Source organism: Pelobates fuscus, chromosome 7, assembly GCF_036172605.1.
Source record: "Pelobates fuscus isolate aPelFus1 chromosome 7, aPelFus1.pri, whole genome shotgun sequence".
In the NCBI taxonomy this organism is placed as follows: Eukaryota; Metazoa; Chordata; class Amphibia; order Anura; family Pelobatidae; genus Pelobates; species Pelobates fuscus.
Window position 1 is genome coordinate 187,433,926 of NC_086323.1, and position 21,307 is coordinate 187,455,232.

Genomic DNA, 21,307 nt, shown 5'->3' on the forward strand with positions numbered 1-21,307 from the left:
TGTGAGGCAGTGGACGCCTTTCTCCAGACTTGGACGGCCCAAAAGACATATGCGTTAATTCCATTCTCGATGTTGGCGAGGGTTCTTCATCCTCTCCATGTTCAGAGGGGGTCCCTCCTCCTTGTCTCACACCTCTAGCAAAGTAAAGCGGACTTTCTGGACTTGTTGGGACGGTCTCAGGGCCATGCTCTCTTCCTTCCCTCTACTTCTTTTGGGTCCCCATAGGGAACTTCACCCGCTCATCATCCAAGACATTATTGAATCTAGTGGCTTGGATGCTTTCAGGGGCTCCTGGTCGGTCACTGGCTTATCGCAGCTGAATAAGGACATATTTATGGGACTCATGAGCCACTGGTACCGGGTGAAGCTACATCTAAACCTGGAAATCATAAGCTAACTATTGTCTAAGAAGGGAATCTGATCCCTTTACAGCGCCTGTTCCCTTGACCCTAAATATTTTGTCCCACATCTTTTCTCTAGGTCAGTTATATTGTTCGATCAATGTCTTGCGTATGGACATTTCAGAGGCTCATGTTGCCATTCAGGGACTCCCAGTAGGTCAAGATCCTTTAGTCTGCTGTCTTCTTTGCGGTATCAAGCTATCTAGACCTCTAGCACCTTAGTACTCATCTTTGTGACGTAGACTTGGTTCTCAGTTTTCTTCACGACTGGCTAAGGTGGAGGTGTCTGGGAGAGGGAACATGGAGCCATAGCAATGTGATTACTGGTATTTCTTGGGAGATCGTTTGCGACGAAGAAACTCAAAAAAAAAAAAATCAGATGCCATACTATTGTTTAGTAGAATTTTCACCAGCTGTTTTTTGGATTACCCAATAAAAATTTTTTTCCAGGTAAGCTTGCCAAAAACATTGGGCCTTAGCAACTGATGTTACTGCAATAAGGGCTTTAGAGAATAGCTTTCATAATGAAGATTTTTTTTTTATCTGTGACATCTTGAAGACCACTGAAATCTCCTATAGATAGGGTGGTTTTCTTCCCCAACTGAGCTATCAGTACATCTAGGCAATTCTTTAATTTTTTTTGTCAGGTTCTTTAGTGGCAAAAATTGTTTTAAAATGTTTTGATATAACGGCATTGTTAGAAGGATACTTCCATTCTCTAATATCAGATCCCTTGACTTATATGTTTTTTAAAGCATCTTCAATTTTTGTCACTTCTTCATTTTCCATAAGAAGCTGAGCTTCTTTGAAGGGATTCTATAGTGCCGGGAAAACAAAGCCATTTTCCTGGCACTATAGGTTCCTACAGTGCTTCCCTCCCTTGGCGCTGGAGGGGTTAAAACCCCTTCAGTCACTTACCTGAATCCAGCGCTGATGTTCCACAGCACTCGGTCAGGCTACGACCATGTTCAGCCAACTGGGGAGACCAAATGCGCATACGTGGCAATGGCTTCGCTCGCATTAAGATTTCCACATAGGAAAGCATTAATCAACGCTTTTCTATGGAGAAAAAAAATCTGACGCTGGAGGTCCTCATGCAGTACCTTTAAAGTACTAGGAGTCGTTCTGCCTTTTCCTATCCAGACAGATTGTCGTGCACGGCCTCTAATCTGGAGTGAAAAATAAACTTATTTTTAAAATTGCTCTGGCTGCACTCAATTGAAGAATTTTGGTTGCATGTTTCACCACCCTCACTGGCCAATGTCTCTGTCAAAAGTAAAGTCAACAAGATTATGGAGATGTTAACAGCAACTATCATTACACAACTGATTACACTTTACAATTACTGTTCCCTCACTCATTGCTCAGATTTATTTCTCAACTTTCTATTGCAATTGAACATGATTCTGTTTTACAACTGCATTTGTTTGTACCTCTTGTGATCACACATTGGTCCATTTCTTGTAAAATGGCAATGTCAACTTTTAACTGTAATTACTTTACAACCTAATAATGAACTTGCCTCTTTTAAAGATATATATATAAAAAAAAAGGGGGGGGGGGCGGGGCTAGGGCATCATGGCGGCTGGCCGCACATCGCTTGAGCGCCTAACTTGACACGCATATACTGCCGATACCGATGCCCAACAAAGCCACATACCGCTATAAGCGACACCGGTGGAGCTCTGCGACCTTGCAGACTTACCTGCTCGACTCTCCCGCGGAGACCACACTGCGGCCTACCACCGCTGCCGGGTGGGCAAAACGGCCGATCACCTGTCCCACACAAAGCAGAACCAAGGTCTACTACTTGCCTCGTCACCGCCCCCTATGGAACGGGGGGAAATCCCGGTCCCCACTGAAGGACTCTCGCTCTCCAGCACCGTACAAGTGGCCAAATCGGGACCCACGCGGCGCACTCAACATGGCCGCCGTCCCAGTGACTCAGCAACTACTAACAGGCCTGACGACACAGGAGTGGCTCACCTCATTCAATCGGAGATTTGAAGACATCTGCCAGAAATTCTGGAGCCGGATCTACGACCGAGCTCAGATGCAACCCTCTCATAAAGAACAACAGCCCCACAACAACACCGTGGAAGTATACCCCACACCCAAGCTGGAGACTACTAAGAGAAATAGCTTGCACTTCCCTACGCTTTCTGTAGGGTAGGTGAGGGGTGCTGAGGTCCTCCATGCCTGCTCTTCTTCCGAGCCGGGGGCTCAAATGGAGGTAACCCCCAGAGGGCCGTTGGAAACCCGGAAAACCCATGAGCCCACGATCCTAAAGAAAGGATCAATGGACACCAGGCACAGGCTCCCACAAAGGCCTTGGGCCGAAAACATGGAAGATGGAGACCCCGCAGACCCATACCCGGCCGGCGGGAAACAGCACCTGACTCCCACAGACCCGATACGAAGACGGGTGAGGGGAGCACAAGAGCGCCCTACCAGACATGGCGTGGACTACCACAAAGCCTGAGGGGACTGCCATACACAGGGATCGGCTGACAGCCAGGCTTCTCCCTCAGGATGTCGACCCGATCAACTGAACTTAAGTGACATCATCAAACATCATCCGATATGCTTATCACTATGTTTTAGTTAGGCCTGTTGCCACTTATATTATTTTAAATACCTCAATGATATATTGCTTGTTTTACAAATGCCGAACACTCAGATGGATTTACACTGTCTCACTAGCTTCAGTGGTTCACTCACTCCCTCTCTCTGCTGCATTCCTAACTGTACATATCCATGCACACTAGCACCTAGAGAGGGTACAACACATATTGTTCGTAAATCTCCCACCTTGTAATACACGCAGACATTCGGGTCTCGGCTAGTCTTACAATACATGAATCGCATCTTAATCGCACCCCAAAGGTACACTACACGTCATAGCAGTTAATCGTCAGTCACAATCAGCCACTTCTACTAAGCCTGTTAATAACTTAATGTTAACCCTTTGCAAAGGTACATACCGATACTGCTGTGGCGATTGACAAACCACTGCTACCGGTGCAAGCATGTTGTTTCTAAGCAACTGGTGCGTATACTCACGTTAATATCTAACCTGAAAAGTCTTGAACTCTCTGTAATCTCTTGTTTAGACCTGCGACTTTTACCCTGACATAATCTCACAATGTTTAGCCTGACAATAGAATATAAAATTGTGCCGTTTCCTCACATGCCTTATCAATCTACTGTTCAGAATGAGCTTATAGATGCTGTTGGGGGAACTGTAAGATAAAATGTTAACTGTTTTTTTTCACATGCACAAGACAAAGAATTACAAAAAAAAATAAAAATATCGACCTTCCTACCTAAAATACAGGACATTGGGCAGGTCTCTTCCAAGTTACTCAGAAACACTTCCTTCTTATAAAACATTTTTGTTGGTTCATGGATTGTTTCTTCAGGATGTATGAAGATTGGGCCAAAGAAAAATGCTGCTCCATCACGCACCCACATTTTCTCTATTCTAAATTATAAAATGTAAATATTAACAATCAGTTTAAACATAAAAATGCTTTGCAAAAAATAACAAATCTTTTTGCTTTATCATCCCAACATTTACATGGTGACAAAAGGAACCCGCTGGGCATCATGTGTATGTTTATGTATGTGAGTGAACCAGAAATGCTCTCACCTTGTCCTCAGAGGAGATGAAGCTATAAATTTAGTAACCACACATAATTTAAATACATAAATGTGGGTCAGAGCATTAAAAATTTAATTTTGAAAGATTATTGCACTGACTGGAATGCCCCAGCACAGTCTGTCTGTTCACCATTTACTTATGCTTTATCTGTGATTTGGGACCTCCTCGCTACTTCTGGTTGAAAAAAAAAACAAACAATTGGAGTTTTGCTCAAAAATGTATTCACACTATACGGAATAAATATTACTAGTGTGACTATATGCTTTGTGTGTCTTATTACATTTCAGGGCACAGTAGGTCTCTTGTTCCTAAACAAACACTTGCTCACTTATACATAACTCTTAAAGCGTAATCCTCTGGGCAGGATACAAACCACGAGGAAAGAGTCTTACAGGCCTGCTTAAAATAATTTATCTAACCAAATACGAAATCTACTTACCTTCCAACTCTTGGTCGAACCAATCCATGAGACTTGATAAATACACAGTCTCCAACCTTCAGCCACAGTTCATTATATCGAAGCTGCTCAAAGTAATAGCAACCAGGGTCACCATTGGGCATGTCAACAGGAACGTCTTCCTTCTCCTGTATGACAAAAATCAGATTCTGGACATTCGAACTAAAATAGGTTTAATAACAATCTACCAATGCTGCTCAGTAGGGCAGTTTCTTCAGCTCATAATAATGCTCTGATTTTCAAGTACGCCCTGCTTTAGAGTATAGCATTTATTATAATATCCTCAGGTTAAACAAAATAATAAATTATATGAACTAACTGGAACTTTTATTGTGAACAGTCAACGCAGAGAGAAGAGTGCACAAACTGAATGTCTCATGTGTCAGACAGATTCCCATGTTAGGTGTGATGTCCTCCCCTAATGTGCTACAAAAAGATCATCTACCTTCTGCAAACTCTGAGTGATATCCTCTTCCTTGCATTCTTCTGTGGCATCCAGGGATGAATCTTCTTCCAGTTTGTTCTTCGTGGCAAACACAGAGGCTACTCTGACCACAGGCAAAGGGATATCTCTTGGCCTGAAACGAACGGAGCTGATTGGCATCGTCCACAGCTTGATCTTCTTGAAAGACTTGGCTTTAGCAGAATATCGAGATTCGCAGACATACACATCCTCATCACGGAAGTTTTCAGGGCAGATTTTAAAATACTCCTGTGTGTTCAGAAAAAAAAAATAATAATAAAAAAAAGAATTCTTCCATCATACAGATTCACAAGGCTAGGGAGAATAAACAATTTCAACATCATGGCCTTCCAGTGCAAACGGGCATAACTAGTTTTTAGAAACGGTATTCATTTGGTGAAAATAAGAAAATAATGGCCAAAACTTACACAGTGCTTTCCGTATTAATTATACCTTTTGTAGAGAGAGCAATATTCCTCCACACTCCTTATTTCCTGCCCAGAAGGCAAAATGTAAGATAGCCGTAAGTGAGGAATCAGACTTAAAATGGTTTCCCTAGTTTGCTGAAAACCATCAAGTTAGGTTTTCTGCAATTTGGACACCTCATAACAAAAACTCAGAATTATACTAGTCTGTTCTAAGTTCTAATGTTGCAAAAAAAAAAAATAAAGAAAGAAAGAAAGTAATTAGAATTGTGTGGTGGTGGGCTGCTAACTGCTTCCTGCAGTGTCCTAGAGGCTTAGCACACTGCATAATGGAACTCCATCATGACAAAACGCAATGTGCTGAAGAGAAGTGTAATAATGGATTTGAAGATCCAAACAACTTTATGGCAGAAAATTAAAATAGTGAAAGTTACCTTTTTTGTTTTTCCCTTCATGCATTGCACAAGCCACACAGGAAGGAATTAACGTAAACATCAGAACTTAAACATCAAAACTTAGCATAAACAAAGTCAATGGGAGTGGGGAGAAATTACAAACGAAATAGAATTTAGCAAAAAAGAAAGGGAGCAATGCTGGTTGGCTTGACACATATCCCCTTCAAAGACAATATTGTAAGCGCTGCAGAATAAGTTGGCACTATATAAATGTGAAAAATAATAATAATGAATGTTCAAGAAAATCTCCCCTTGTACGAGTTCCTTTAACAAGTATGAGGAATAGAATCTCTCAAAGACAAGTTCAGGGCCCATCTGTAATATTTTAATCTCTTACCTTCACAAACATGACAACACATTTGCCAAGGATCTTGTTAACAGGAAATTTGTTATAATAATCACTCTTGAAAACTTCCTTTTCCAAAAATTTCCGCGTAGCAAGGTGAAAGGTTTCTTTAGGACGATAGAACCAGCAACCATACAGCCATTTCTCGCCTACAAACACCAATTGAATAAAATTACAGCCAAACGTTAATTCAACCAGTTTACCATACCTTTGCAAATATGGCTCTTAATATTTTTTTTCAGGAAATCGGAAATTTTTTAAATAGCAAATAAGAGGGACACAATTTAACCAACATTTTGAAAATCATAATACACATTAGGCCTAGCCCTATGCAAGGACCGAAAACCAGATGCTCAATGCTATTTTCAGGGAGTCCCCCATTGGTTGGTACGGCTTCAAAATCATCAGGGATAAGGCATTGTTTTCAGTACTGGCACTGCACTCTTGAGTACAACATTCCATCGTATGATTTAAAGTTATGGTCAATTTCATTATTTTTACCTTCTCTAGCTTTATGCTGTTCGTACAGCAGTGAAGACAACAAATACCGTGCCCAATAAGTGACAAAGTCTTGAGCATCATGGTGGAACACTGGCTGCATATGAAGCTATGCCTTGTATCTTCTATTACTGGGTTAGGGGGAGTCAATCATTAGATAAGCAAGTTTTAATCTTTACATTTGCTGAGAATATCATAGGGCAAGCAGTGTGCATTCTATTACCTATTAACACGCCATGGCTCCCAGGATCAAAACACACTTACTCAGACATTTTGGATGACCTCACCTGCAGTATCCTGCCAGAGCCTTTCAATGCAGACAATATGTGGTTGAAGATTAGGCTCTGCAGGTTCCACGTACACATAATCTCCAACGTGGTACATACTATTCTTAAAGCTGCAGTCCTGGCTGTACGTGCGATATAAGCCAGACTGCCCAGACACACCTCCGGGATCTTCACTTTTTTCAGCTTCTTTAGTTAAAAACAAATAGGAATACAGAGTTTTTATTCAATCCAATGAGTAACTAGTGTAACAGGTTTATGCACAAGCTAGCTGGAGCTTTGGCGGATGCACTTAAACATATGTGATATAGTAAAAGGGCACCCAGTTCTAGGCTGACAGATTGAGTTGATGCTCTCAGCCGGTCACCGGCTTTATGAAATATTCACACTGGCGGTGTTAAAATAACATTCTAAGACAAAGTAGGGACTATTTTGCCTCACGCATTTCTCCTACACCTGACAAATCTCGACAAAAATGCAGAACTACTAAAGTCAAGCGTTGTCATTTCTATTTAAGATATATTAAACTCCAAAGTTATTCAGCCAAGAGAAATTATTAGTAATGTAGTACGGGACTGTATATTCATACAATATTTACATTATCCAAGTTAATTGAACTAGTGTCTGCAGAGGTAACAAACTTTTTCACAACAATGTTATAAATTAAACATACAAACTTCAGAAAAAGACATTAAAGTGACACTCCAGGCACACAGACCACTTCTGCCCATTGGAGTGGTGTGGGTTTTATAAACCGCAATAATTATCTTGCAGGGTTAAGACCTCCTCGAGTGATTGTCTATAAGACAGCCACTAGAGGGCCTTCCGTGTTCTTTGAACACGAAAAGTGTTTGAAACGTCACTGCATAGCATGAGGACCTCCAGCGTTGCCAGAATCCCCATAGGAAAGCCTTGAAAAAGCCTTTCCTATGAGGAGGTCTAATGCCGCGCATGCGCATTAGGTCTTCCCCGCCAGCTGACGTCGCCGGAGGAGGAGCATGGGCAGAACCTGGATTCGGGTAAGTCACTAAAGGAGTTTTAACCCCTTCAACAACATGGGAGCAGGGTGGGAAGGAGAGGGGCACTGCAGGGATATGTTTTCCTTGCACTGGAGAGTCCCTTTAATCCCACTGTTATTTATCCAATATATGCACATACAATAACCAAATTACCGTAAAGGATTACTCCAAGCACCATGACAACTGCATTGATTTGAAGTGGTCATGGTGACTGGAGTGGGTATGTGCAGCTTTTATAAAAGTGTCCACATACTGAGAACCTGGCTAATGTCAAGTTCAGCTCAGCTGACGCGCTCAGCTAAGTAATCACCAGTGGGACTGGCATCTGAAGCTCTGCAGAAGCCAGATGAGGACCCAGGTAAGAGAGCAAACCATAGCAGTTTAAAGTGGTTGTTTTTTTAAGATATTAAACACTTCAGTTAACAAGCACGGATATTTACAGGGACAATGTAGTGTTAGGAATACAAACCCATTTCATACCCCATGAAACAGCAGGAAGTACCTCTAATAGCGGTCTGGTAGACCGCCACTAGAGGCAGTCTTAACCCTGCACTGTTTCTCTAATAATAATAATAAAAGAAAAAACAGATTCGACCGATTATAACTGACATTTCAATGAAATAATTTCCGGGTAACAGACTAAACATAAAAAAAAAAAACAGATCGCACCCTAGAAGTAGAATTGTGCATCAAATGTGCAGACCATAATTATTTGGACAAAGCTTGTACTCCAGCTAAATAGATTTAAATTGCCATAATAACCAAGAGTATAAAATGTAGTTAGAAAATAAATGTCATGCTGGAGGTATTTCAATCCATTAATTATGCCAGCATATTACAACTACTACCCTCTTTTCCAAGACCCAAAACCCTTATAAGGAAATAGTTGTCTTTTGTTTATTAATCAGGAACAATTCTTTGCTAGTGTTAGGAAAAACCCCTCTGAGCACTTAGCGATCTTAAAATACCTTTCTTCTCTTCTTCCCGTTTAGCTTTATCTTCTTCATATTCCTTAGGCAGTTTCTCTTTCTTCTCCTTTTCCACGTCATTGTGAAGGTGTTTGGTGGTGTAGCTAAGGGCAGGAGATAGAAGGATTTCTCCATTCTTACAAAGCTCATCACGAATTTTGATAAAAAACTGCTGGAGTTCAACTGCATCCTCATAGATTTCGGAGTCCGTCCTGTGCCGAAAAATAAATACATTACAGAATGCATTAATGTGAAGCTTTGCTGTAATGAATAATCAATAACTCAGCATTCACATACACAAATGGCAACTTCGTTCTTTTTTTAAATAAGGATAAGCCATCCGCTTTGTTTTGTCAATGTGTCAGAAAATAGGGACTCCTATATGAATAAAATTAACAGCCCTGCACCATCTGATCACGGGACTTTTCCGTCTTTAAAGTTTGTTTTATATTTGCCCAATCTCCTCTGTCAGTCAGTCACATTTGAGTAAAAAAAAAAGTTGCCAACCTGAAGCCACTAGGTCTTCCTTAGTAGATAGAAAAAAAAGGAAAAAGAATTAGAAAATATCTGCCGTGCCCTGACCCTTTTCTGGTTTAAAAGGACCAACATTTCCAACAAATTCCTACTCCAGTGATAGCTGCAAAGAGGGGCAGAGAAACCCAAGCAAGTGTCAACCTGCATGAAAACGTTTCTTCTCTTGACAGTGGGATGGCACTTTAGTGGTGATGGTGTGAAGAGTGCTCATTCAATATTAAAATGGAACTGTTATTTGTGATATAGTTAAAATACTAACAATGTAGGTGTTGTTATTTTTTTAAAACGCTTTCATGTTATATATTTTATAATTTACATTTTGTGCCTGGCTTTTCAGGCACAGCTATAGTGTAACTGGAAAGAAAAAAGAAGAAAATAGGTCTCAAAATAGGGAATAATCCAACTGTCAGGGCCTAACCCTAATGCTAGATACAAGAATGTTCCAAGGAAAAGGAACCAAGGGGTGTTGGATTACCCTTTAAAAATTCGAGCATACAATTTTAAATTAAGGAAACCAGAGTGACACCTCATAGTCTTCAGTGAACAACACATATGACATATAAAGGGGATTTATAAAAAGGAGACATACCCTCACTTCTGTCCAATGCTAGTATATGGGAAAATCCTTTATTAAAGCTAGGTTGAGTGAGGAATGATATGGCTACTAAATGCCTCCTTTTTATAAATCCCCTTTATATGTCACATATGTGTTGTTCACTGAATACTATGAGGTGTCACTGATTTTCCTTAATTTAAAATTATATGCCCTAATTTTTAAAGGGTAATCCAACACACCTTGGTTCCTTTTCTTTGGAACATTCTTTTTTTTTTTTTTTTAATTCTTTATTTTATTCGTACACAGCTTAGACATGCGGAGATGCACTGCCACAACAGCAGGTTCCTTTGCAGCATTAGACATTGTATAGTAGTTGTGTGGCATGAAAAACAGTGTACAGTTTTTAGTTATGTAGAAAGACATGGTGTGGCATTAATTATATAGCAGTTGTGCCGCATGAAAAACCGTACATTTTTAGTTATTTAGAGAGACCTAGTTGCATACACAGCCTGTGTGTCATAGTTTAAAATGGTTGTCGATCTCTGCGGCCTCTACTGTTTACTCGCTATTTGGTCACGTCTAGACCTTGTTTTTGCGTTGCTTGTCTTCGCTATACTAACTGGCCATTAAAATGGTTATGTTATTTCTAGCTTTAACTGGGCGTGAAACCACAGGGAACACGTGGTAACAACAATGAGTTTAAACATGTGAAAATAAAGAGTATATTGTGTCGAGAAACTGAGAAAATAATAGAACATATCTGAACCGCTGCTGAGCCAAACAAGTATCTGTCTATTGGCTTGTGTTTCGCTTGAATCAGCCTATGTTGGGTGAGCTAGTGTCCTGCACTAAAGCCTAGTGTGTGTGGGAGGTGTAGAAAAAAATTTCGGCAGCTTGTTTGTCAGCTGTAGCAGTGTCAAATGTTAGTCAAGATTAAGCATTATATACAACAACAACATCTCCCTATGGTATTCATGAGCAGGGTGCCCTGGTCTACCAGGCTTGCATATCAGCAGCCAGAGTCCCGATCATACAGTTCAGAGCAGGGCCTGTCGGCTGTGAAGCAATGTGGTGGGCGCCTTAGCCTATGCATCTTGCTGTAATGATTTGAGTCCCGTTGGCATAGATCTGACAGGCTAAACAGCGCAGTTTGTAGTAAAACCATCCAAACATCTGGCTTTATAACATCAGTGGATTATTTTTAAGCTAAACAGGCTTACGATTAATTCAAGTGCGTTGAAAGTTATATCAAATACATGGCATTGCGGTTCGGAGAGGGTCATTCTGTTGTACCTATGCCATTATTTTCTAGTATGGGTAGCTTTGTGCGATGTATTTCAATCTAGTGTATTAAGGTACATTAATTAACGAGTAAACAAAACATGGCATAATTAGTGAGGGGTATGCTTTGCCAAGAAGTTCATTGTGGAGAAACAGTCTAATTAATTCCTCATCCCCTTCATATGGCCAGTCCAGAGTACCCACGAAAGTCCAGGGAGAGAAGGGTCAGTAAGGTATGGATGTACGGTGTACTAACAATCCATGTTCTTGAGTAAGAGCCCTTCAGTGCCTGGTAAGGGTGTCTAGGTCTCTGTCTGCAGCTTCTTCTGCTGGGCTTTGTGTGAGCCTCCTGGGTCAGCGTTCTCCCGCTCTTGTGCCGCGGAGGGGCTTCCCGCCTGTGGCTCCTGCCGGTATTAAGTCTCATTGCCTCCTGGTCATCGTTATGGCAGACACCGTTTTGCAGGTGCGGGGTTGCGCCTTGCTGGGTGAGGGTTGTTGGGGCTGCCGAAGTGCTGGTGAGTTGTGTGAGTTGGCGTGTCTCTCCGAGGCGTGGGGACGCACCCGCTTGGGCCCGGGTACCTGGCGCTGTTGCTCTCCGGCATCGGCGTTGTCCGAGAGCCCTTCTGGAGATGTGAGGGGCATTCCCGCTTAGGTATCGCCGGGTTGCTGGGTGGATCCAAGCTTCTACCTCCCTCATCGCCCTCCTAAATGTCCATTTCTGGGTATGGAGCTTGGCCCAGAGGCCGGCGCGCATCTGGTCATGGAACTCCCAAGTGTGCTGTGGAGGCTGAATTTGCACGCGGGTTAAGGTTGGCTGTGTGTGAGCCGCCATCTTGTCTGGGCCCAGGCTGGCCCGTCTTGCTTTGGGTGCCATTGCATGGTCATGCTTGGTTGCGGGGGTGTTCGCCCCCGTCGAGGACCGGGATATCCCCCGCCGGTCCAGGGGTGCAGCAGGGCTATGCTGCGTCTGGGCTTTTGTGTCAGTCTCTCGGGCCTTGGGTTCCGCTCCACTACAGGCCGCATGGTCGGCCCGTGCCATTCCGCCTTACTTCGATGCCGGACTGGTATTCTGTTCCTCTTGTTTTCTTGAGACGGGTTCTGGTCACTGTGTGCTGCCAGCGTTGACGGACCGGTCGGTTGTCGCTTGTTTGTGCTTAATGATGTTGGAGCTCTTAGATTATGCGTCCGGCCATCTTGGCTGTCAGGCCCCGCCCCCCTTCGGAACATTCTTGTATACAGCTATAGTGTATCGCCTGCAGTGTCACGTGTACAATATTATGGAAGGAGAAGACCGGATTCAGGAAAAGTGGCTATAGAGTCCTTTTGGACCTGAGACAATTACTAAACCACATTAGAACGGTTTGGCATCTTACCGAGGGACGGTGCCAGGGCTTCCTTTAATATTCTAAATTTATTAAAAAATGCACACAAAAAAACAAAAAACAAAACAAAAAAAAAAACACCCTAGTCACAGTCACAAAGCAACTTCATTATTAGGGAAAATACATATACGTTTTATGAATACATAATCCGCTTATTCAGGTGAGAGATCAGTGACATGAGTCGCTGAAACCACTCTGCCCCACAATCCCAAAATTATTTTTTTACCCTAAGCAGACCCTAGTATGCATCACAGGACCCAACAAGGCTATGGTGAGGAAAAAGGTGTTCCTGCAGTTCTACAAGTCAGGCAATTTCACAAAGATGTGCATGGTCTAGTTACTGCAAGCACCATGACCACTTCAGTAAATTTACTTGATAATGCTGGAGTTTAACTACTGTGCCAGCAGAGGTGTAAGCTAAGGCAGTGGCATTGGGGTGTCATTTGTCATATCAATATTTCTATGCACAGGTATTCATTCACTGGCTGAGTGTGATCAGCTGACATTCCCAGCCAATGAATCAACAGCAGGTTTGCAGAAGCCAAATGTCGTAAACCTGCCCACAGAGCAGTCTGGGACACAGGTAAGAGTGCAAACTGTTGCCAATAGTTTTCCCAATTAGCTGGTAATGGAACCAGGGTACTATTCTCATAATAACCACTACAGCGGTTATTAAGGTGGGAGTAACCATTTAAAATTATTTTCTTTAGATTTCCTAACCATTCTCTCTGTAAAAGGGATACTCTAGGTTTCAAACCAACTTTATCTTAATGGAGCAGTTTTTGTGGATCATGCTTCTGCAATTCAGTAAAGTGGCATCGTAACCCTCCCTCTTTTTTAAATACTTATTTTGACTGCGTTGGGATTTCACTGAAATTCCAAACCAGTCAAGAAATAGAAAGAGACAAAGTAGGAACTATTATGTCTCTGTATTTCTCCTCCGACTGACTTTCTTAGACTCATAGGGAGTGTTGGTTAATATCTACAGCTGTCACCAGTGACGGCTGCAGGAAATTGGCCGTGTCTATGGAGGGTCCTGCACATGCATCAGAGTACAGCAGTGCCGTTGGCTCCTGACGCTGAAACTCCAGAAGTTAGAGAGGAGCAGTGCAAGAAAGATGGTGGCGCCCATGAGGGACAGGGTCAGGTAAGTAATTTCACCTTTACCTGCCCCCATGCTGGCAACCGGATCACCCGCGGCAATGTCACCATCTGAGGACTTCAGAAATTCGGCACTTTAAATCACTCTCTAGCCACCTCTGCACTGACTTGTGACTCACACAGTCTCAAAATAAATACATAAAATTATAAATTAAAGACATAGTGCAATAAAGAAAATTTATAAATTACACTTTTTCAGGAAGTATTAAAGGACCACTATAGGCACCCAGACCACTTCAGCTTAATGAAGTGGTCTGGGTGCCAGGTCCAGCTAGGATTAACCCTTTCTTCTATAAACATAGCAGTATCAGAGAAACTGCTATGTGTATAATAGGGTTAAATCCAGCCTCTAGTGGCTGTCTCATTGACAGCCGCTAGAGGCGCTTCTCACTGATTTTTACAGTGAGAAGACGCCAGCGTCCATAGGAAAGCATTGAGAATGCTTTCCTATGGACTGACTGAATGCGCGTGCGGGTCCTACCGCGCATGCACATTGAGCCGATGACGGCGATATGGAGGAGGAAAATTCCTCGCCCGGTGCTGGAGAAAGAGGTAAATTTAACCCCTTCCATCCCCTAGTGCCCGGCGGGAGGGGGGCCGTGAGGGTGGGGAAAACGAGTTTGTTTTCCTGGCACTATAGTGGTCCTTTAAGGAGGCTGTGTTAGTCACAGCCACGAGAAGTGTGGTTAGGACTGCATACAAGTTATTTAAATGGCAGAGAATTGAGCTGCAGTTGCCTAATCTATCTAAACTAAAATGGCTTCATTGAGCTTAACTAGTTTTGGTGCTCCCCTTATATGCAGGGCCTTTCATGATTCTTTTAGTTTTTACATATCCATATTATCACCATTTAACAATAAGAAAGCAAAAGAGACCACAAAAAACAAAAGAAACCACAAAACGCAACAATATTAGTTCTGAAAAGGTCAGAGGTATGTAGTCTAGTTCGTGCCTAAACATCACATTAGCATTTAAACAGATTTACAAATGTTTCCCCTCAGCTAAACTAAACTACTTACTTCTAGATCTTAGTGAGTGTCCAACACAAGAAAATAAAAAAATAAAATAAAAAAAAGATATCTCACCGGTTCATCCTGCGTGCTCTTTCTAAAACTTCAAACATTTGCTCTTGGAATAAATCCAATCTTCTGTATCGGTTGTTCTCCACATTCTTTCTGATAATGTCAAATGTTAGTGGAGGCCTTTTTGGAAACTTTGGGTCAACGCCAGGTATTTCCGCCAGAGAATCACTGTAGCATCTTCCTTCGTCATCCTGATGGCTCATTACGGACACGAAAAGGTTGTGGATCAGCTCTTGGATCAGAAGTGTGACATTTGGAACATGAGAATCTTCGTCTCCTTCAATATCTCTACGGGTCTCAAGTAAGACTTTGTGGAGAACCAACGCATCTTTATAGATTAACGATTCCGGCTCATTATAGGTGCATGCGTTATTGAACATAATCACAAAATCTTCACACATGGCATCGATATCTTGGTATTTGTTTGCCATGATATGACTTCTAATCTTTTCCATATCTATTGGCTTTTTGATTGTCAAGTAATAATCAGGGAGCTCAGAGCGAGAAGGGAGCCGCAGGAAGATGGCACTGAGACGCCTGCCCCGTTTATCTGTGTAATTCTTCACAGCTTCATAAACCTCATTGAGTTTCTGTTGCATGGGACTAAGATACTTTGTCTTTTTTGGAGATATTCCACTTTTCCTACCTGGAAAATGAAGTTCTAAAGTCAATTTTAAAGTTACAGATTTGAGACACTGCAAAACAACCAATATTAAAGCAAGTTAAAACTCAGATGCTGCTCAGCAAATTGATCTTACACAAATAATGTGGAAATTAGAACCAGGTAAAAAGATTCAAGGGCTCAAATAACACAGATATACAACGTGGAAATATGGAATTCTAATTAAATAATGCCTTTGTCAATTCTATCAAAGGATTAATACATTCTTATACAAAGGCAATATCAGATATTACTTGGCCAAATAGAAGATGAGAGGAATTCCTAGCATGAACACATTTGTTGGCCTACCTAATATGTTTCCATACCAGGACTAACATCATAGTCCCTTGTGCTAGCCACAGGTTTAGCAATTTAAATATGGACACATACAAGTAACTTAAAAAAAACAGCTCAAGCACGCTGTACAGGTTATGGTGCCAGAAAGGTTCTGGCACGCTCCCCCCAAAGTAAATAGTCAAACTGTTTGCTAATGGCCTGACCGCTCACTTGGGGTCTGCAGGGCACCAGTCACCTCCTCCATGAGAGACAGAAGCTCTCTGCATTCAACTAAACCAGGCAATGATCTGGGCAGGATCTTCCCGTTCTCAATAGAGGAAGTAACCTGCGACCTGCTGATGCCAGGTAAGTTGTCAAACTGTTAACAAATGGTTTTACTCCTCACTATGCGGTGCGCAACAGTGTGCCTTAGTGGGTATGGTACTTGGAGTGTTCCTTTAAATACTAAGCTCTACTTACTTAATTTCAGTTTTGGAGATGCCATGTCATCATCATCAAGAAGAGGACCAAGTTCTTTTCTTTTTTCTTTGAGGACTTTTTCCAAAACATGTGCATCGTTATACACCTGTTTAATTGATATGTATTATTAAAGCAATACAACCGTTGAGAGAGAGAGAGAGAGAGATCACAATGTTTAGCACGTTGAACTCTAGTTGCATTAAACAGGGCAAGAGAGCGAGGTACAAGAATAATGTAATTTTCAAAAGGTGAGTTGCAGCACACCACAGCTGAACAAAACAGCAGGTGAGGGTGAGGAACAGAGGATACAGGATAAGACGGAGAAGAGTTTGACCCGTAGTTGCATTGAAGCAGCATACAGTGAATAAAAAAGGAAGTGCAAATAGGGAGCACAGCACAAATAATGGGATCAAAGGATGAAGAGCAGCACAATGATGTTCACATAGAACTTAAAGAAAGGATAAAGACATACAATACAGATAGCTGGAAGAGAAAGGTACAGCAATCAATAAAAGACAAGTAGATGAGATAATACAACAGGATGACACAATGAATCAGAGTATATTATAGGCACGTCAAAAATAATAATAATGAAAAAGTTGTAAGGAGAGGTGTATACCACGGGAGAAGTGGTAAACTCCAGATAAATAAAACAAAACAAAAAAAAAATAGAGGTTGTGAAGCAGCACACTATAAAAGCACAAAACAGGATTGAGCACCTTTCTATAAATTCACAGAATAGGATTAGAGATTGAAGACCAATCTAGCTCGTTTTGACATAAACAATATTTTGCCAAAATGTGGAAAACCCAGAAATATAACAAAAACAAATTTAAAGATCATATCAATATTAGCAAACACACAAAGACTTAGGGAATATTTATCAGTGTTTTCAAAAGCCAAGGTTAGTTAAATTATTTAGATTGCATTTATAAAATGTTCTAAAACGTGACAATTTACACTCGGTTTTCACAAAAACAGACATTTTAGAAGACTACCAATTTTGTTGTGTTTGTCAGAAAAAGTGTTGATAAAATCTGTAATTTTGTAAAAAAAATAATAGGTCAATACAAAGGCATATATTAAAAAACTTCACAGATTTAATAAATAGCACAAATATTTATAGAAATTTAGACGCGTTAGCAACACTATGATAAACTCCTCTTAATATCAGCTGATTTTCAAATTTCTCAAATGTCTTTTAGTCTGAGTTTGTAGACTTCTGAATGCTGGAAAACAGGTCTTTCACAGTATTATTTGTGAAAGTGTTTTGATTATTGGACATTGAATTATATTTCTATAAAGAATAAAGCATGTTTAGGTTGTCACATGTTAACTTAAACGGTGATTAGTTCAGCGAGGAATTCTATTTAAGTTTAGAAATTCTGGAGGAGGTTTTATTAATATTACCACAACGCTGTGAAATTCCATGCACAACTTTTTCATTCTATAGTTTATTTTGTCTCACAGAATGCACGCTTATGTGTTTCACTTCTACAAAATTAGGCAATACCTGAGAACCTTCTTCATTATAATGCCAAGCATTTCGAAACATCAGCTTCATATCATCCATCATAGCTTCTTCCCCAGAGTATTTTTCTGTACGAATGTTGTGCTCAATGGTCTTCAAATCCATTGGCTCGAGTATAATTTTATAGTAATCTGGGTAGTCTTTTTTGGATGGTCTGAACATGAAAAGTTCACAGAGTCTCCTTCCTGTACCCGGTTCACGTGATTCCAGAACAGCATTGAATAAAATTTTCATTCTTTGCTTTTTTATGTTTTTCTTGCTGTTGAAAGAGTTAAAATAGATTTCTTGAATTCAAAAACAGATATCCAAGCAGATTAACATGGTTACCAGCAAAGTTTTCCCAAGAATCTAGGAACAAACATTTTAATATGCTCTTTTGAAGAAACTATAACTAGACTTCGTATTTCAAAACATATAAATAACAGTATATTAACACTGTCGGAGTTGGGAAGTTATGGATAGTAAAAAAAAAAAAGGTTTCCATGTCTCGCCTCGCCTCACCAGACTCTCTGTCTAGAGGTTGTTTTTTACTTTATAAGTGGTTTATAGAATAAGGAGAAACTAGTTCTTAATAGAATGTTTTGTTACTGTATGTAAGCATATATAAGGCTAACACAATGGGTTACATCAATAGAGCATTCAGTGGAGGCGGTTTCACAGTTGGCACTGCAGAATATAACGGATATAACCAAATGTAACAAGATGTAAACTGGAGAAGTCTTGAAGGCAGGCATCAGAGGTGCGAATACAAACAGAAAAAAGTAATTTGTCTCCCCCTTGGGAACTAGTGTAGGATCCTCCGATATTGTGGTACTGTGATTTAGTGGTGGGCTCAACATTATATGACCAGATGGTGGAACTGAATCCCCATATTTGCTTGCTGAGATAGGCGATTTTAAGTAGCATTGTAAAAATATAACTATTTTTTATGTGTATGTTATTCCTTAATCTGTATGAGGATAGTTAAAGAGACACTCCAGGCACCAAAACAACTACATCTGAATGGCACTCTTATCTCAACGGGTTAAACCGTACTCAAACAGTTTAACCCAAAGTTACCTCCAGTGCCAGTCTCCACTCCCCCAAGGCGGCATCTGGCGTCTGAAATTCAGTTTCAGAAACTGTCTTGGAAAGAAACATACTAACAGATCACAGCCAATCAGCATAACCCCTCACTTCCTGAACCTGAAATTTCAGAAGCCGGATGCCATCAGGAGGGGGAGGGGAGTGGTGACCGGCGCTTTTTTTATACAAATTCATTGTATAGCTGCAGTAATCCATCCATGTGCAACTAAACTATTACAGCTAGAAAAACAGCCAGCAATTTTCCTGTGAAAATACAAACTACTTTCATTTCTTGGAGATGGGTTGGTCCTAGCTTTTAACCCTTTTACTCATCAATAAATGTATAGACAGACAGGCAGAGGTGGATATGCATACTCCAACCATTTCAAAACATACCTTTCAAGATCTTTGCAAATTGAATTAGCAAATAAATGTTAAACATATTGTACATGTCATTAAAGGATCAGTAGAGGAACCAAGACTACTTCATCTCAATGAAGTGGTTACGTTCCAGTGACCCTGTCCTTATAGTCATTCAAACGAAAAACTTTGCCATTTCAGTTAAATGTTTTTGATTGAAGGGTTAAACAGGTAGGCAAGGGCTGTCATATTGACAGCTGCTACAGGCCGTTGCGATGCAACAACAGAGTTTACTTGGTCATGTGATGTCTGACATGACATGAAGATACTAAATACCTTATAATGCAGCTCATAGAAAAAAAAAATTGATTGGACGCACGCAGCACATGTACATCCCATTCCCTCCCCACGCTTCTTTAGTAGAAGTACTGAATTGGAGAAGAAGCCAGGAAGCAAAGACTCAAGGATGAAGTTGCGTTTGAAGCAGTGATCAGCAGGACAGAGCGAGTCTCCGCACCGGAAATAAGGCAAGTTAATATTTTTTTTCCCACAGGTCAAAAGGGGGTTGTTCCTTTAACTCCATTCTATGTTATGTCACGATCTGCTACACAAGTTCAATAAAGATATTATTATTAAATAATCTGCTATTGACAATAATATAGAAAATATGATTTATGCAATCATATTAGCTTTTTTTTTAGCCTTGCAATGATGAGGTTAATGATGCCCAGGTTGCCTAGGTATCAAACCAGGTACTAAATATGAGGGAAACAAACCGTATTTCTATAAATAAAAATAAATTTAAAAAAAAATGTTTTATTCTTGTAAAAAGTAACTTGCAGTAGGACAGAGGACCAATAATGTTCCCCATGTTAAAAATACAAAAAAATCCAATGATTCACATCATCTAGAGTTAAAGTATAATTATGCAAGGCCAGACTGGTATGATAATGCAGATTTACATCAAGACAGATTCATGAATATTTATAGACAGCAAAATAGGGCTGCACGCTGCAGTGCTGTATTGTACTGCAGACAAGGGGAACAGACATACCTTTTCCTTTTGGAGCTGCCTGTATCAGATGGAGCAGAAGAGATCATGCTGTCTCCGTCCTCTATATCAAGATCTCGCCTCGCAAGCTCCTTCTTTTTGGCCTGAAATAAAGAACAAATCTCCAGGGTCAGCCTCGCTCTGACAAACGTTCCCAGAATACATGAATATTAAACAGCTGCATAGATCAGTTTCCCCTCAGAAAAGCTACAACGGGTAACAGAGCATAAATATTAAAGGGCTTGTAGAAATGCAGTAACGGGAGAAGCAGACAGAACCCCAGCTGCATTTTTGCATTACCTACATCAATTTCTTACAAGCATGTTGTGGCTTTCAACACAAATGCATAGCCACATTTACACTGCGTCAAAAATATTAAAAACTTCCATAAGATACCCCAGTGTTCTAAAACAAAAAAAGATGCATTTGATCAAAAATACGAAATTACAATCGTTAATCACATCCTGATAAATACTGTTTTATACTAAATTGGGGATTTTTTTTTCGTTTCGATTTAATAAAATGACAAAATCAAACTTGCTACTAAAAAGGCTGCAGACATTCTGTGGTGGATTTTCAACTTCCTATTGCCAGGCAATTGCATTTGCAATGTATGTTAATAAGATTATGACAAAAACAAAACGAAAATTAAGCAGTGAGACTGCAGGGGCATGATATATACACCAAAACTGCTTCAGTAAGCTAAAGTTATTTTGGTGCCAATAGTATCCCTTTAAATGGAACTTGTCATTATATAATAAACAGTAGTTCCTCAGCAGACATTCAATGCATAAAAAATTAGAGCAAAGTGAGAGCAGAAGAGATCTCCCAAAGGATGTCCTCCTGCCTTCCACCACAGCATACTCTGTGATTGCTGTGGTAACTCCCTAGCTGGCGCTGATAGCAT

At 40.7% G+C, this 21,307-nt stretch overlaps 1 protein-coding gene across 1 annotated transcript in view; it reads right to left on the reverse strand.

Moving 5' to 3' along the window:
• The window catches only part of PBRM1 (polybromo 1), a 64,380-nt gene that overhangs the window by 25,542 nt on the left and 17,531 nt on the right, over positions 1–21,307 (reverse strand). The window contains exons 11-20 of the mRNA XM_063426974.1: positions 20,404–20,504; positions 17,907–18,183; positions 16,394–16,499; positions 14,980–15,622; positions 8,981–9,192; positions 6,997–7,182; positions 6,203–6,360; positions 4,968–5,234; positions 4,505–4,650; positions 3,728–3,885 (exon numbers count right to left, since the gene is read on the reverse strand). Of these exons, the coding sequence (XP_063283044.1) occupies positions 3,728–3,885; positions 4,505–4,650; positions 4,968–5,234; positions 6,203–6,360; positions 6,997–7,182; positions 8,981–9,192; positions 14,980–15,622; positions 16,394–16,499; positions 17,907–18,183; positions 20,404–20,504 (2,254 nt within the window). The remainder of the gene's footprint in view (positions 1–3,727; positions 3,886–4,504; positions 4,651–4,967; positions 5,235–6,202; positions 6,361–6,996; positions 7,183–8,980; positions 9,193–14,979; positions 15,623–16,393; positions 16,500–17,906; positions 18,184–20,403; positions 20,505–21,307) is intronic.